The sequence below is a fragment of the Danio rerio genome, chromosome 5 (assembly GCF_049306965.1).
Source record: "Danio rerio strain Tuebingen ecotype United States chromosome 5, GRCz12tu, whole genome shotgun sequence".
Taxonomy (NCBI): domain Eukaryota; kingdom Metazoa; phylum Chordata; class Actinopteri; order Cypriniformes; family Danionidae; genus Danio; species Danio rerio.
This window is the reverse complement of record NC_133180.1, coordinates 32095857-32110508: the sequence shown is the minus strand read 5'-3', so window position 1 is coordinate 32110508 and position 14652 is coordinate 32095857. Positions and strand designations below refer to the sequence as shown.

General features: G+C 36.2%; 1 protein-coding gene across 3 annotated transcripts in view; it reads right to left on the bottom strand.

Moving 5' to 3' along the window:
• si:dkey-220k22.1 overlaps positions 1-13392 on the bottom strand; it is a 112150-nt gene extending 98758 nt beyond the window's left edge. For all 3 annotated transcript variants that reach the window (XR_012406912.1, XR_012406911.1, XM_001336167.9), the window contains exon 1: positions 12747-13392. Coding sequence is in view for 1 of the 3 variants with exons in the window: in XM_001336167.9 (XP_001336203.4) it covers positions 12747-13266 (520 nt within the window). In the remaining 2 variants the exon portion in view is untranslated. The remainder of the gene's footprint in view (positions 1-12746) is intronic.
• Between the last annotated feature and the right edge of the window lie 1260 nt (positions 13393-14652).

The window sequence follows — 14652 nt, the reverse complement described above, 5'->3', positions numbered from 1 at the left end:
CACAGAGAACTTTTAAACAAACACTATTGTAAGGACGATAATTAAACCATATTGGTAAATAGAGTTATAAATAGAGTTTTGTTGAATTGATTTAAATTTTATTGAGATGGATTGTTGCTGATTGGATGCATGTTTGACAGATTACCTAGCATTTAATGGACAAAGGAAAAAAATACCTGTTTGCAAATATTTAAAAACTACAAGTCAAAATTTCAATGAATTTAAGACTTTTTAAGGCCTGAAATTTTGTTTTGGAAATTTAAGACAGTTTAAGACTTTTTGAGACCCCGGGAACACCCACATTTCACCGTAATATTTTTGTTTTATGTTCAATGAAATCAAAGTAATGCCTGTATTTCAACTTGAAGACACTCTCGTCAGCATCCATTTCAGCTTGTGTTCTCCAGCCATTTAAAAGTGAATGCTCATTAGCAAAGTTGCATAAGTTGCAGCGGAAAACATGATTAAAAAGCAAATGTTGTTTTCTAAAATCTATATTTGTAACACTGTAACTAATGCAATTACACTAATTTTGTTAATTGTAATCAAATTACATAACTTTAAAATGTAATTCGTTACATTATTTAGTTCCCCAAAAATGTAATTAGAATACAGTAACGCGTTACTGTGGAAGGCGTTACATTCAAATTTGATGATAATTGAAACTGCAACTTCTATAACAAACAATCCTATGAATATTTGATCAAATGTCTTAATTGATCAAACACAGCCTTGTAGCCTAAATGACTCTTTCAATAACATAGAAAAGTTACAGATTTAATCAAATTAAAAGTCATATATCTTTGAAAATGACTGAATGTGATGATTCTTTGGAAAAACATAGGAAGAGCATGTAGTCTTTCCTTCTGTTTTTACACAATCATAAACGTGCTGAGACAAGACTTTTTGAGTGTTTGTGGCAGGACAAGGTGATCCTCCCTTATTGAGTATCTATTGAGAGTGCAGGAAATGATGTCAGCTCAAGACACCTGACAATGAGCGATCGGCTTTCTTTACACAAACATGTAAAGGTCAAAGCTTTGTTCTGCTTGAATAAGGATTAAAGCTTTTGCTGAATGACTACAAACCTTATAGGACAGGAAGAATTGACCTAAATTTACCTTCAGCATGTTCCCCTTTTTTACTCTCCCTCAAAAAGAATATTGAGTAGGTTCAAAGGTTCACACATCCTGTAACCATGTTTAAACTCATCATGACTGCAGTTCAGCTCTAGAATGCAAAATGAAAGTTGAGTGAATGAACACAGCTAAAGACTCGTCTTGATCGATGAGCTGACAAAAAGAGGGCAAATAAAGTTATTAGCTGTGCTAACTCACATAACGCTGTGTACTTCAGAAAGCAAGCAAAAAATAAAAGGAATAAACTGAGACCAGCACATACTGTAGAAACGATTCCACTTGTTTTTTACCCACAGTTGTTTTCTCAATATGGGCTCATTGGGAACATTTGCTTGCAATGTTATTTTATTCCTGTATTGCTTCTTGAAGATTTTATTGTGATATATTAAAATTAAAGTTTGAACTTGCTGGTATATTTTACTTAGAAATTAACTGTTGTATCTACAATGATTTTTTTGAGAAAATATCAAAATAAGTAAGAAAATTAAAAAACTTGTTGAACTTTCTGATACTGGTGCTCCCATCAATAATTTAGCAATTTCACAGTTTTTAAGTTCTATTTACAATGTTTTATAGCTGCTTTAGCTGTTGGAAGCAGTAATATGCATATTTTATGACACATGCAGTTCATTTTCAACTCAAAAAGACACAATCATTCTAAAGTCTGTAACTAATTTTGTATTAAGATCTCTAGGTACCTCACTGTCTCATTTTGGTCAGTATGTTATATTGTAACAAGAAATCTGCCATGCTCTTTACTGTACTTTTAAGGCCAGTAAACACCAAGTCGATACCAAACAACTAGTTGCGACATAACCCAATTGTGTTGTTGCCTCACATTGGCTTGCACCCGGTTCCGACCAGACCTAAAAGCTAATAAATTCAATTCTACGGTGTTTGTGTGTGTGTGTGTGTGTGTGTGTCTGTGTTGTTGCTGTTTTAGGGCCCTATCAATAAGGCGCAAGACGCTTTTGTGTGATTTGTTGCTATTTTGCAACCAGCACAACCCTTATTTTCACATTTTGCGCTACTCTGTTTAAAAAGCAAATTCATTTGCACCACTTTGTGCACTCATGGGTGTGCCTAGCAAGAAAGACTGTTTGCTATTTTGAGGAACTAAATAGACCAAGCTGTTTACCAACTGAAAGCAGGTCTAAAGTCCAGCGCAAAGCGCGGTATTTATGTGCATTAAACGTGTACACATTGCTTAATACACACAGGACGAAGGATAATTTACAAAAATTATTATTTTCTACATAAACATAAAAACCCCAGCCTCCATGCCTTTTTCATTTCCAGGGCGTTTTCAGTTTATTCATTCAATTTGCTTTTGTATAATGTTAATATATCATTCATTCATTCATTTTCTTTTTGGCTTAGTCCCTTTATTAATCTGGGGTCACAACAGCGGAATGAACCGCCAACTTATTACATTAGATTAGATTCAACTTTATTGTCATTACACATGTACAAATACAAGGCAACGAAATGCACTTTAGGTCTAACCAGCATTGCAATAGCAGCAAGTGCAGGATACAGGTATAAGTTATAAAGAGCAGTTGTAGAAAAACTATAGTAATATTTACAGATGGATGAACTATCAACATTATATACAGGTTGTATTAGCTATGAACAGAGATTTACAATAAATGAATATATGTACAGATTTCTATTAATAATCATAAGTGTGCAGATAGATAAACATAATTGCAAATGTATATGTGCAGTGGGTGTGTACATAATTACAAGTGTCCATGTGCAGTGGGTCTGTACAGTGCAAATAAGTGAATCAGTGCAATGTAGTGCAATGAATATGTGCAAATTTTAAACGTGCAAATGTTAAATAGTTTAGTGATTGTGAGGAGTATAAGTTAGAGGTGAGTGGGGGGTGTATTAGGGGGCAAAAGAGTCAGTGAGGGGCAGAGTTCAGAAGAGAGACAGCTCTGGGGAAAAAGCTGTTTCTCAATCTGCTGTTTTTTGTCCGGGGGAGCCTGAAGCGCATGCTGGAAGGCAGGAGAGAAAACAGTCTGTGAGCAGGGTGAGAGGAATCCTCAAGAATACTGCATGCTCGGTGCAGACAGTGTTTCTTCTGGATGTCCTCTATGGCTGGTAGTGTGGTCTCTGTGATGCGTTGCGTTTTCACCACACGCTGCAGTGCCTTACGCTCAGCAACAGAGCAGCTTCCATACCAGACTGTGACGCAGTTGGTCAGGATGCTTTCTATTGTGCAGCGGTAGACGTTCACCAAGACAGCTGATGAAAGCTGGTTCTTCTTAAATTGCCTTAAGTAAAATAGGCGCTGGTGAGCCTTCTTGACCTGGCTGGAGGTGTTAGTGGTCCAGGAAAGGACCTTTGAGGTGTGGGTCCCCAGGAACTTGAAGGATGAGACACCCTCATCGGCCATCCCATTGATGTCGATGGCATCATGTGAGCTTGTTCATCCCTTCCTGAAGTCCACAATGAGCTCCTTGGTCTTGTTGGTGTTAGGGAACAGATTATAAGTGGCCAGATGCTGTATCTCCTCCCTGGCATTGTTGCTGATTTGACCAATTACTGTGGTGTCATCTGAAAATTTGATGATGGTTTTCTAGCATGTTTTACACAGCGGAGGTTTTCCAGCTGCAACCCGTCACTGAGAAACATTCATACACTCCCATTCACACACATACACTACAGACAATTTAGTTACCCAATTCACATAAACCACATGTCTTTGGACTTGTGGGGGAAACTGGAGCACTCAAACCAGAGACATTCTTGCAGTGAGGCGATCATGCTATCCACCATGACACCCTGCTAATATTATTATTAATATTATTTATTATATGCATATTTACATTTGTTTTATTAAAAACAAGTTTAGATTTTGTCCACCTGTCGTGTTTTGGACCATATGGGGCATAAGAATAGGACATGTGTTTGGATTGAACTTTTTGACCACACTTCGATATTATTGTTCATTTATTCATTTGCTGGAAATGAGAACTGAATTTAGAAATACTTTGCACTTAACAAACAAAATTAAACATGTAGGCTAATGGATGTCTTCAGCATGCGTACAACACCGTTTTCTTATAAGCACAACCCTGCTAGACTATGCGAAGTGGTGCAGAGGGCTTTTTCGTCCTTAAAATAGCAAACGCAGATTTGGACATACCCTTAATGAGTTTGCACTCTGCGCTGTAGACTTTGCACCTAGATTGTTAAAATAGAGCCCCAAAATGTGAAATTATGGATACATTTTAGGAGTTTTGCATAAATCAAAGTCACATATTTCCTAGTCTAGTTTGTATCCATTCAGGTAATCAATATTACATGATGAGTCTATAATGTGGCAGTGGCTTAAAGTTTTAACATTTTTGGTGCCTTTATTGCAAAAATGCAGACATTATCAACATTACTCATCACATTGACAATTTTCAAAAAAGCTGAACACTTCCTTGTGATAAGCAGGAATGTGCAACATAATCATAACATGTTTGGGCAAATTCTTACAACTAGATTCATCAGCTTTGGCTGTGTTATGCAAGAAATGTACAGGACACTTATGTAACATTAACACGCCAATGGGACGACACACTGACCCTCAGGGTGAGCGGCATGGTGTCATGTGTGATAGGGCTGCTGTCACCCTGCATTGCCACCCACATGCCAGATTGTGTGGCACCATTGAGTGTGTAAGAGTTCTGGCTTCACCCTCACTGAGAGAAGCAGAAGACATGAATGCTATCATACGGTCACATGTTCAGTGTGAAAACAAAAAAAATACTGCTCAATCAAAACGATAATCTGATGAATACATTTCAGCAACCAAAAATGTGAGACTTAAAAGAACAAACAAATGAAGTGCACAGAATATACAGTAAGCAAAGCACACATGGTTATCAAACAATATTTGAATATTGAAGAATGTTTATAACCTAATCTAACAGATTTAAAAAAAACAACAACAACTCAAATGGGTTTTAAAAATAAGCATTTTATGGTTTAATTGTTCAGGATCAGCAATTTCACATCAGGCATTTCTATCGGTTTGTTAAGCCGTGATGTATGGAATACTGTTTCCGGATCCAAGATGCTACTCCTATAAAATGAGAAAATATTTGTTTATGACCATTTTTTAGTCATATCACACATTAAAGTGAATTTATACAAAATCATGGTGTTTTTCCCAGGAGTCTCCTGTATTTCAGGCATCTCCAGCCACTGACCCATCTTGTTTTTTCTCCTGGAAAACTCACGTAATTTCACCCCCTTCCCCACCCTCCACTCTCCTAATTTTTTAGAGACAAATGTTGGCATGCATGGTGTACACAACAATCTCTGGACTTGCTGCATCACAGACACCAATATTTTACCAATTTTTAGAAAAAATTTTTACTCTCGGATATTAGGCATGGATGTACAGTATATAAATTGCGATCAAGATTTTCGACAGTATTAAAATATTTTGTAAACGTTTATTTTTATTAATTGTTGAGTCTCTCCAGGAACGCAGTGGCGCAGTAGGTAGTGTTGTCGCCTCACAGCAAGAAGGTCGCTGGTTCAAGCCTCGGCTGGGTCAGTTGGTGTTTCTGTGTGGAGGTTGCATGTTCTCTCTGCGTTCGCGTGGGTTTCCTCCGGGTGGACCGGTTTCCCCCACAGTCCAAAGACATGCGGTACAGGTGACCATTAAAATGAAATTGATGAAACAAAACATATGAGCAAAAAAAAAACTAACTGTCCAATTAAAAATAGTTTATTATTAATCTATTAAAATGTGATCTAACAGATTCATGTTTACACACATTGTCAGTAGCCAAGTTACACTGCTAATTTCTGTAAATTAAAGTTTTAGCATTTTTATTTTGTGGTTCATGTTTTTTTACTTTTATTAATGCTTTTGAAATGTAATATGGGTCCTTGGTCTTTCCAACAATTTTTTTGGAAAAGTTTGAAAAAGTGACTTTTATTGACATTTTTAATAGTTTGAAGAGTTATATGCCTGTATTGGTGTTGCAAATGACATTACAAATTTGATAATAAACTGCCAGTACCTTTTGTTATTCTACAGACTCTTACAGTGAGTGTACTATAATAAGGTTTACTGGTTAGTAATAAGAAATGACAGACAAGTATAAACCTGTCCTAAAAATAATTTTCTAAAGAACTGGATTATCTAGAAGATTGGGTGTGGTATCAGTACAGTCACATGCACACATTATGAAAACTGTAAACGCACACGAAGTTAACCATATGCTGATGTTCTCGCTCCTGCTCTTTGTTCCTGCTCCAAGTCCACAAACTGACATTCTACAATTTCATCAGAGCACTTAATGTGCGGTTGAGCAGACTGTTAGATGAAGACAAGCAAATATCTGACTCCTATTAGATGGATAGATGGATAGATAGATAGATAGACAGACAGACAGACAGACTGAATAGAATAGAATAGAATAGAATAGAATAGAATAGAATAGACATGTGCACTGACCATAGGTAAAAAAAAGTTGGCATACAGTAGATTTTGCATACATAACAGGTAGTACAAATATAATGCTGATATACATGGCAGTACATTATAAATTCATTGAGTATTTGACTTTTAAATGGTTGAGGGGAGGATATTGGGAGCTTGGCTATCAAACACAAGCAGAAGGGCAGTTATCTGTGTAGTGCAGCTCTAGGGCACCCAGAGTTTCTAATCAGCCAGAAAAATAAATCCTTGCTAAGTCTAGAAGTGTCTACTGCTGACAAAAGAACTGGATTTAGGGTGTTTGTAGGCCCGGAGCTCTATTAAGAATGGCAGTGGAAGCATTAGCAGAGCAGTTCTTTTATAAAACTCCTCGTTTGGAATCCACACATAATGTGTAAATCAATATGTGCTACACGGCAGCACATTAGAAAACTAAATTAATTGCCCTTACAGGCAATTTGCATATTCGAAGAAACAGACCCCTATTACAAACAACATACTGCAACACCACGGCTCATTTCAGTTGGACAGTGTGTATTTGAGAGATCAAACACACTGTTTGAAGTTTAAAGTCAATAGACTTACAAAATTTTCAAACAGCCAAACCCAGGCTAGTATTCTCTTCAGAGTATGATGTGGACGCTTTCAATTTTAAACCACAGCGACAATTTTGTCTAGCAAATGCAGTTCATTATGGCCAGTCAGCTACTGTAAGGGAAACTAACACAATTCTGAAGACATATAAGGTCTATAATATCTGCGTATAAGCACATAACACTTCAAAATGGTTCATGAAACTGCTGAGCAAGGACAGTGCAGAAGCTGAAAAACAGCCATCATGTGAGTCTGTGTGTGTCCTGCAGAGCAGAGGATTTATGAAATGACTTTCACTGTCCTTGTCTGAAATGTGTTTTTAATAAGCCACACGCTGCTCACACGCAGAGCACAATATGACATGCAATATGAACTACAGTACAACTCTGAATCACAGGTACGATGGTTCAGGGTCTATTCCTAACACATCTGTTAGCAATAGGTTTTGAAATTTAGAAATTTGCCAGCAGGTTTGTCACATTCCACAGTCAGTTCAGTACTAAACCAGCCTCATCTCCAAAAAGGAACTTCAGTGTACATTTTGCTTCATTTTGAATGTTTCTGATATGCGCTCTTGATTATCACAGCTTGCATATGGCAAAAGGCCTAATCCACAGCCATCGCAGCTTGAACAAACATCAGTGGAAAATGATTTTCCCTGACTGCACTGCAATGAAAACATCAAGCTGCAGGAGTCACTGAAGGTGGAAATCGAGCAAATAAAAGATTCTGTCTGGTCAAATACTTAAAGTTCAAGTTTTGTCTATGAGTAACTCTGCACTGTTAAACAGGCCTACATAACACAGCTGTGAATTTTAAAAGCAACGTTTAATTATAATATCTGCTCATGAAGGGCATTCTTGTATTTACTGTACCTAAAAGGAACATTCACAAAAAAAATTTAAATTTTGTCATCATTTACTAACACTCATTCCAAACACGGAAAACAGAATAGAACAGAAGTAGACTGTTCAAAGAAGTGTGGGCTGTATTAAAAGTAAAATCAGACATTCAATTCAATGCATCTTTATATCTATAGTGCTTTTCTAATGTAGATTGTGTCAGTGCAGCCTAACATAGAAGTTCTAGTCAACTGAAACTGTGTCAGTCCAATTTTCACAGTTAAAGTTCAGGTTAGTTCAGTTCAGTGTGGTTTAAATTTTACTGCTGAAAATCCAAACACTGAAGAGCAAATTCATTAAGAAAAATAACATATCATACACACTCATATCTCTATTTTATATATGTATGGTTCTGTATTCTATATATATATGTAGTGGTGCTGTAAAAAAGCAAGCAAGATTTTTACTAGTCACGCTCAGTCATTCCTGTACAAAGCATACCTACGTTCTGCAAATCATAGTAATTATAGTAATTGAAAGTCCTAATGTGACTGTGACAAAAGATACAGAATACATTAATGTCTCGAAAAGCGCTTTTTGTGTTTTTTTTCGTGTCCACATAATGTACGTGGACAACACATTTTAGCTCTTAAGTGGCTATTTAAAATACTTAGAATGTTTTATGTTTTGTTACAGACATACAGTGTAATCCTGCAACTGTTTTGCAGCATAAGAAATGTCCCACACACCATTTTTAACTGTCCAAAATGGGAAAAAAAAATTTGTTTTTACTCTCTGATAGTCAAAGCAAGTTAAAAAAAAAATCTATGCAATAAAAAATTAGGAAAAAATGTTTTATGTAAATTCGGACCATGAGTACACATATGGACATCTTTTCTCTCTAAAAGAACATCATATCAAAAGATGATACTTAGATTTCTATTCTAATTAGGTTACAATAAGCCCAAATAGCAAAGAGAAATAAAAAAATGCATGTAAAAAAACACACATTGGGCCTTAAGAGGTTAAAAAAACAGCACAGTATTTGTTTATTTCAATATCATTAATTATGTATCATCTAGACATATGCTGATAATCAATAATTCAATATATTATGACAATGTAATGAATGATCACTCATTCATCAATATTGATGTCATGGGCACTTCAAAACAAAGTTAATAATTATTTATTATTTAAACTTTCAGAGTGTCATAAAAGAAAATTAAAACTGCTGTGTTGACAGTGGCTTACTGTTTATTACAGCATTAAATGCTTTAAGACTTATTAGGTGATTTTCTAAACTTTGTTAATGTGGTCTACAACATTCAAAGTTATCCGCTTTATTTTGTTACCTAAAGTCAATGTAATGACAACTACAAATGCATTTATTAATCGTAGGAAATCTTAAGAAATCTATTTTTTAGTTTATGTGTAATAATGCATTCAAATCAAAATTTAGAATCATTCAATTTTAAGTGGAGTTAATGAATAAAACAACTGAGCTGCATTTTTTTTTTATTAAATTAACATATTTAACATATATTTTAACATAACATAAGTACAATTCTCAGTGTTGTAAAAACATACACTCCTATTTACACACTACAGTAGGGCTGTGCAATGTTACAAAAATCCCATATCACGATACAAGTCATCTAATATCTATTTGACATTTTAAAGTATATGCTTACAGTATATATGCACTCGTTCGTATATGATTATTTTCTAACTGTATGTAAAACATCTGGGCAAATGTTTGATTAAGAAATATAAATAAATATTAATGAAATATAAAACACTTTTAAAAATAATAATTATTGCAGGCCCAGCACTAAACTTTATATATTTTAAAATAATGTGCAAAATGTAAACCCTGTATTTTTAAGCTCGCACCTTTTTCACCATGCTGATATTTACAATTCTGCCTGCATCCAGATTGGTCATCCAAATGATGTAAGAATATTACCATAAACAATGTATTTTGCAATAATAAAATCAACAATACAGTATAAAATGAATGATAGACTTTTTCATTCATTCAATTAATCATTTATTCATTTTCTTTTCGGCTTAGTCCCTTTATTTATCCGGGGTCGCCAACTTATCCAGCACATTTTTACACAGAGGATACCCTTCTAGCCGCAACCCATCCCTGGGAAACATCCACATACACACTCATTCACACACATACACTATGGACAATTTAGCCTACCCAATTCACCTGTACGACATGTCTTTGGGGAAAACCGGAGCACCCGGAGGAAGCCCACGCGAACGTGGGCAGAACATGCAAACTCCACACAGAAACGCCAAGTGACACAGCCAAGGCTCAAATCAGTGACCTTTTTGCTGTGAGGCGACAGCACTACCTACTACGCCACTGCATCGCCTCTGATATTATTTTGTCATTACGATATACTGTATATTGTCATATTGCACAGCCCTACACTACACCCAATGTAGTTTAACCAATTCCCATATATCACAAATGAGCACCTAGAGGAAAGCCATGCAGACATGAAGAGAAAATGCAAACACCACACAGAAAAAAAAACTTCTGGTCCAGCCAAGACTTGAACCAGTGACCTGCTTGCTACGAAGCCTGCAACCTATTAAACTGAAACCACTTTGAGTTTGAAAACAAAGAGCCAAGTAGGAAAAAAATATTCAGGATCACTGGCACATCACATCACTAGATGGAATATGAAAACTGAGAAAAAGACAAGAGCACTAAAATAGAGCTACTCATCCTGAGGGTCACTGTTTAAATTGTTAAAAAAAACAGCCTAATTATGAAAGATATTTCCCACAGCTTGTATTTAATAAAACAAAAACACAAAAAAAGATACTCAGAGTTGAAAAGTATTAGAAGACTTTGTAATTTTGTTGAAATTAGAAAATTGCCAGTGCATGTGTCCAAAACATGCTGCTTTAGTCTAATATAATTAATAATGGTCACTATGTATGCAGGATCACAATAAAATAAAAAAGAAGAAGAAAAAACATCCCAATATTTGTAGCAAGAAAAAAATCTAATTGTATCTTGGGTAGTAGTCATTATTTGCATTAAAGGCATAATAAAGCTCAACATAAGGTGTATCGTTCTTATTGTAGGTTTTACAACATTTTTATGTAGATGTTATTTCTGAGTCTGAAATCATTTTGTGACAGAATGGGGTGAATGTTTTAAGGTTCCCCATACCACTGCTAATATTAAACATGCACAAACCGTAGATCAGAAAGAGAAGTTGCCAGAACCAAATCCAAAGGATGGTGATATGCCGTCATCTCAATATATTTTTACATCACATTGAATGAACATCACATTGAATGAACCTAAATATTTATGCAGAAAATTTGACATTATGTTTTCTAATAAGATGTTACTGGGGTCAAAAGTGACACCTCTTACCCTAGAAATGATGTCATTGATGTCTGGAGAAACAGCACTAAACTTAAAACACTAGAGATGTAAGACAAGCTATTTCACCAGACAGCCTATTTAACCAGATTATTTTTGAAAATAAATATTTAAAGGTACATAAAGTTTAATGGGTTCAACTTGACATACATGGGTTTATTGTAACATATTTACTTTTATGCAGGAGTAATTTTGGACCTGCAGAAAAAAAAAATCCTGAAACAAATCCGAAACAGACACAGAGCCAATCACCTTTGAGTTGCTATACAAAGAATAAGATGGTTTTTATTTACTGTAATCCCAAACACCTGTCTCTCCCTGCAGTGCAGTCACTTCCAACCAACTCCAGAGGGGCTGCAGATCACATTCAGTCTTAACTGAACCTTTGACTATGCCTCATATGGCTTGTTCGCATTTCTTGAAACTGCATTTCATCCCACTGCTGTCACTGAATTTGTCCAAGTTCTCAGTGAGAGAATTGAATATTTTCAACAAGAAGAATTTCTTACCCCTTTTCAAGTAAGAAAATGTCAAGATGATAGATTATGAATCAGACAGACAGATGCGCCACTCTATTACAAAGATAAAGTAGACATAAAGGTAACTGATACTACACTAGATCTAACCTTAAAGAAAATTAATCATTCTTATTTGCCAAGCCGCCTTGGCATCACGTAACTCGAGATAAACGAGTAAGGGGTTTAAGATTTATGATTGTTTTCCTCTTTTGGCAGCCAGATGGTAATTAATCACATTAAAGCAATTAAGAAGGTTGTCTCTGCGCAAATGGCCTGATCTCAAATGTCCTTTAGATTCACAGCAGATTCACATTCAACGAGGTTTGTGAGAAGGATTAGATAATAAAATGGCTGAATTACCAGCACTATCACAAGACCTACAAAGAGAAGTGAGACAAAGGAGTGTCTCAGAACAAAGACAGTTCTAGTTTGTTTTAAAACTGATTTTCTGGAGGAAGTGCACTATTATGTATATGTTTTCACTCCACTGCACCCTGTGACCTATGAAGACGCAGAAACAGCGTGAAAGTCTGCATGTTGTTATGAAGGTAAAATGATGAATAAAGTGCATGAGAAATGCTTGTGCAGGTGCAAACCTCTTACAACCCCAGAAAATTTGTTTTGCAGAGGCTGGGAAAGAAATTCAAGGACACACACACTAAACAGCCTCCTTTTAGGCTGTCCAATTGGAATGAACAATTTGGAAAACATGCATTTTAACTTGCAGGCTCATCCCCACCTCATAACATTGAAGAGAATGTGAAATGAGCATACCTTTCTCAGTGGTCACAACAGGAGGATTTGAGGTGCTTTTCACTGTCCGTGTACTGTTTGAAGTATCCAGTGCAGGTGGTGTTGTGTTTTTTGTGTCATTTATTGGTGAGGAAGAAGTGGGCTTTGCTGTAGTGTTGAGTGTTGTGGATAATGTGGAGTTTTCTTTGACTTTACTGCCTTCGGAGGTCGGGTTCATTGTTTTGGTCATTAGCTCAGCCGTGGTTATGGGGGTGGTGGTGGTTGTGGTGGTGGTGGTCAGCCAGTCAGACTGTACTTGGTTAGTGTTTCTAGTAGTCCTGAAGTCCCTGTTCGAAATGGTCATTGCAGGGGTAAAAGGTGAAAACCTGGAGTCCCTGTCGTCCTCCTGTAAGTGGTTTGGGATGGTGGTCGCCTCCAGCGTCTCATCCAGCACGGCACGCGGGAGTCTCCTCTCATCGCTCGCGGACAAACCAGCTGTGTATCCAAACAACAGTAACTCCCAAACTGAGAACAGTAACATAGTGTAACGCATACACGTCATCTTGCTCTTTAACTCCCCATGTGAAGCGTTTCAGTTGTATCCTTTAGTACTAGACAGATGTTTTTCCCACTACCGAATGCGTGTTTGAAGCCAATTGTTTCCACTTGTCCACTCGCGCGGTGAACTGCACGGCTTCACTCCAACGGGACTGACAGCTGTAAACCCCGCCTACTACAGTCACGCCCCCGTCCAATCAGAGCCCGGGCTTCATGAAGAGTGACATCAAACTGAACCAATCATACACGCCAGAGGAGGAGTCTCACAACTGACAACTCAATGAGCAAGTGACAAAAGAAAGAAGAAAAGCGCTAAAACAGCATTAAATGGGTCTGCGCGATACTACAGAGATAAGGGAGGCCAGCACCGAGGATGAACAATCTCAAAGAAAGCTGCCGGAAACTGGAGCAAATAAATGTATGTAATGTAGCTCTAACAAGTCTATCGTATTGTTGAATGTAAAGTATACGGTTTCATACAATTTAGCCATGGCACACAGAAAATCAAATGCACAATTAACCCCTAATAAATTAAAATAGAAAATACTAGTAAAATACTATTTTACCATTTAATTGACCCACCAACATTGCATGGATTGCATTTCTTAACTCCTTATGTCGCTAGTTAAAACATTTAATGCATCTTCTTTCAACACATGCCATAATTTCTAAAATATCAACCTGTACCAAGTGGTTGATATGTCAGTTTATGGTAAAAGTACCGGACTTATGAAAAATCTGAAAATAAGAACATTTATTTAAAAATATATTCAGAATAAAACATTTTTGAACACTAAATCACCTTTATTTTTATGAAGTATGCAATAAAATATTTCAGATTTTCATTAAACATGCTATCTTGTTTTTTTTACCTTAATAAAACCAAAATAAACAAGATTACCCCAGTTGCGTAAAGCGCATTGAGTGTCTAAAGCGCTATATTAATGTAAGGAATTATTATTATTATTATTATTATTAAAATCATGTGTAGTAGTGCCACAGGATTATGTTTGCTTTATTTTAGTTTTTGTAAAACAACAATGCGTGAAAACCATTATTTAAAAAGTCATTCTTTAAATTACTTTAACAGTCATTATTTAGAGCAGTCAAAACATGGTCAATCATTTGGTAGAGCAGGCAGTTAAAGAAATAAGATGCAGGTTTTATTCTACGTGTATGAAATCACAGATTTCTTTAGCTGAGGTAATCACCACAGTATGAAGAAATACTTTGGCAATGGTAAAGTATTGTTAATGGCTTACTTTAATGAATGGGCTAATTTAACAGTGAAGCACCTCTGGGCCAAGAGTGGCAACTGGCCTGAAGTGCAGGATAAAAACACGTGGTGTTTGGAGTAATAGCGAGCTCTAGCGGTGACGAACCATAAAGA